Source organism: Poeciliopsis prolifica, unplaced genomic scaffold, assembly GCF_027474105.1.
Source record: "Poeciliopsis prolifica strain line A6 unplaced genomic scaffold, Auburn_PproV2 SCAFFOLD158, whole genome shotgun sequence".
NCBI lineage: Eukaryota > Metazoa > Chordata > Actinopteri > Cyprinodontiformes > Poeciliidae > Poeciliopsis > Poeciliopsis prolifica.
The window spans coordinates 100,001-102,500 of NW_026562533.1; the positions used below are offsets into that span (position 1 = coordinate 100,001).

Here is a 2,500-nt window from a genome sequence, read left to right on the forward strand (position 1 = left end):
GAGCCGCACGCTGGACAGGTGGTACACCTGCAGGGGTCAGAGGTCAGGGAGGTCGGAGGTCAGGGAGGTCAGAGGCCAGGGAGGCCAGGGAGGCCGGAGGTCAGGGAGGTCAGGGAGGGCCGTCGTCCGGCCGTTTCCGCTCCTACCTTCCTGAAGAAACAGGGCCAGCGACCCGGTTCGCCGCGGACGCCCGGTTCCCGCCTGGGGGTCGGTGCCGGAGGTCGCCGTGGCGACATCCACCCGACCCGGGGACGAGGTCAGCAGGAACCGAGCCGTGACGACGCCGGACGGGTCGCAGGGTTGGACCGGGATCAGGGCGAACGCTCGCTCACCTGCACACAGCAGAACACGGAGCGGGTTCTGGTTCTGTTGGACCTCAGGGACACATCACTGGACCGACTCGTTTCAGGCTGAAAACGGACTGCGAAGGTACTTCAACCCGACCGGAACCGGACCCAGAACCGGAACCGGACCCAGAACCGACCCAGAAGCGACCCAGAACCCGGACCAGACCCAGAACCCAGACCGGACCCAGAACCGACCCAGAACGCGGACCGGACCCAGAACCCAGACCGGATCCAGAACCGACCCAGAACCCGGACCGGACCCACCTTGCAGAGGGATGCTGATCACGGCGCTCTGGCCTCCGTTTTTCTGGCCCGTCCCAAACGTCAGCCTCTTGGCCGGAGACGGCGTCGGGCCGACGGCGTCGTTCCGCCCAGCAGGGGGCGCCGCCGGGTCGTCGCCGAACAGCCGGCGCTTGGCGCTGCCGGCGGCCGGAGAGCTGTACCGGTCGTGGACCGACAGCGGAGACGGAGGAACTTCTGGAAGAGAGAGAAAACGGTCGGGGATCCGTGGAAACCGGGTCGAATGTCAGAACGCGGGAGACCGACCTTTCCGTGAAACTTCCCAGACCGACCGGAACTCCCTGATCCGGGGGTGGATGATGGGAGACTGGGCCATCAGCGGCAGATGAGACTGGCCGTTAGAGGAACCGGAACCAGAACCCGGATCCAGACAAGACGAGAAGTTCACCTGCACAGAGACGGACCCGGCTGTAGAGTTCACATCGTTTCAGTCTGATTGTCAGAAGAAAGGTTTCCGAGGATGCGCCGAGTTCGGACCGGCCCGGTTCGGACCGGCCCGGTTCGGACCGGCCCAGACGACTGAAATAAGAATAAAAGCTTCCTAACTGAAACAGCTTCACGTTGATCCTGATCAGAAAACTGGAACAGAACCGGAACCGGATGATCCCTCAGGTTGAGACGCCGAATGAACGAATATAAGAAACCAAAAGTATCTGGTTCAGATCTTCTGATCAAGCGGGTCTCATGATCTCGCTGCGTGACGCTGGACATGTTCATGTCTTTATGATTCCTGTTTCAAGCTCAGTTACAGGAATTTAACTCTCAACCAGTTGATCATTTGTTTTTGCCAGCCATCACCTGGTCGCTGCTCACTCCTCCACCGTGGGGACTTTTCCGCCGGCGGCCTCCAGGGCGCTCCACAGGGCGGAGTCCGAGGCCCAGGCCCGGCTCTCCAGAACCTGCTCCTCGATGGCGTTCAGATGCTTCACCATGTCGCGGGACAAACCTTCCTCTGAGCGGATGAACACCTCGATGACCTGCAGGCGACAATACAGCTTCAGGAGGAGCCGGGCCAGAGCCGGGCCCAGAACCAGAACCAGGGCCAGAGCCGGGCCCAGAACCAGAACCAGGGCCAGAACTGGGCCCAGAAGCTACTTAGCGGTGGCTACATTAGCAGCGAGTTAGCGGTGGCTACATTAGCAGCGAGTTAGCGGTGGCTACATTAGCATCGAGTTAGCGGTGGCTACATTAGCAGCTACTTAGCGGTGGCTACATTAGCAGCGAGTTAGCGGTGGCTACATTAGCAGCTACTTAGCGGTGGCTACATTAGCAGCGAGTTAGCGGTGGCTACATTAGCAGCGAGTTAGCGGTGGCTACATTAGCAGCGAGTTAGCAGTGGCTACATTAGCAGCGAGTTAGCGGTGGCTACATTAGCAGCGAGTTAGTGGTGGCTACATTAGCAGCTACTTAGCGGTGGCTACATTAGCAGCGAGTTAGCGGTGGCTACATTAGCAGCGAGTTAGCAGTAGCTTCAGCTGCCTTGAGTCACAGAATGCAGTGAGAGGATCTGAAATATCAATAATGATACCAAGTCAGTATCTGATCAATACAAGCATGGAAAGATCAATTCTGTAGTTTCAGATTCTCTCCACACATTTTATGTAATTTTCATTTAATTTCACTCATTTATTCAAAGAAGTTTAACCTTTTTTTCACTTTATTTACAAAAAATTGTCACAAATTGGTTTATCTTTCCGTTTCTGATGATCATGTTTTTGTAGACAAACACTTTGTCCAAAAATTTCAACTAATTCAAAGAAAAAGGCTGAAAAAGTTTGGAGACATTTCAGAGCTAAACGATAAAAATGATCCTCATGTCAGAATATTTTAGATTAAATATTCTGTCACAACAT

General features: G+C 55.6%; 1 protein-coding gene across 1 annotated transcript in view; it reads right to left on the reverse strand.

Annotated features, from left to right (window-relative positions):
- The window catches only part of LOC129356152 (retinoblastoma-like protein 1), a 22,806-nt gene that overhangs the window by 11,230 nt on the left and 9,076 nt on the right, over nucleotides 1-2,500 (reverse strand). The window contains 7 exon segments of the mRNA XM_055025757.1: nucleotides 1-27; nucleotides 147-158; nucleotides 160-332; nucleotides 612-824; nucleotides 894-1,035; nucleotide 1,408; nucleotides 1,461-1,624. The exon segment at nucleotides 1-27 is cut by the window's left edge and continues 150 nt beyond it. Of these exon segments, the coding sequence (XP_054881732.1) occupies nucleotides 1-27; nucleotides 147-158; nucleotides 160-332; nucleotides 612-824; nucleotides 894-1,035; nucleotide 1,408; nucleotides 1,461-1,624 (732 nt within the window).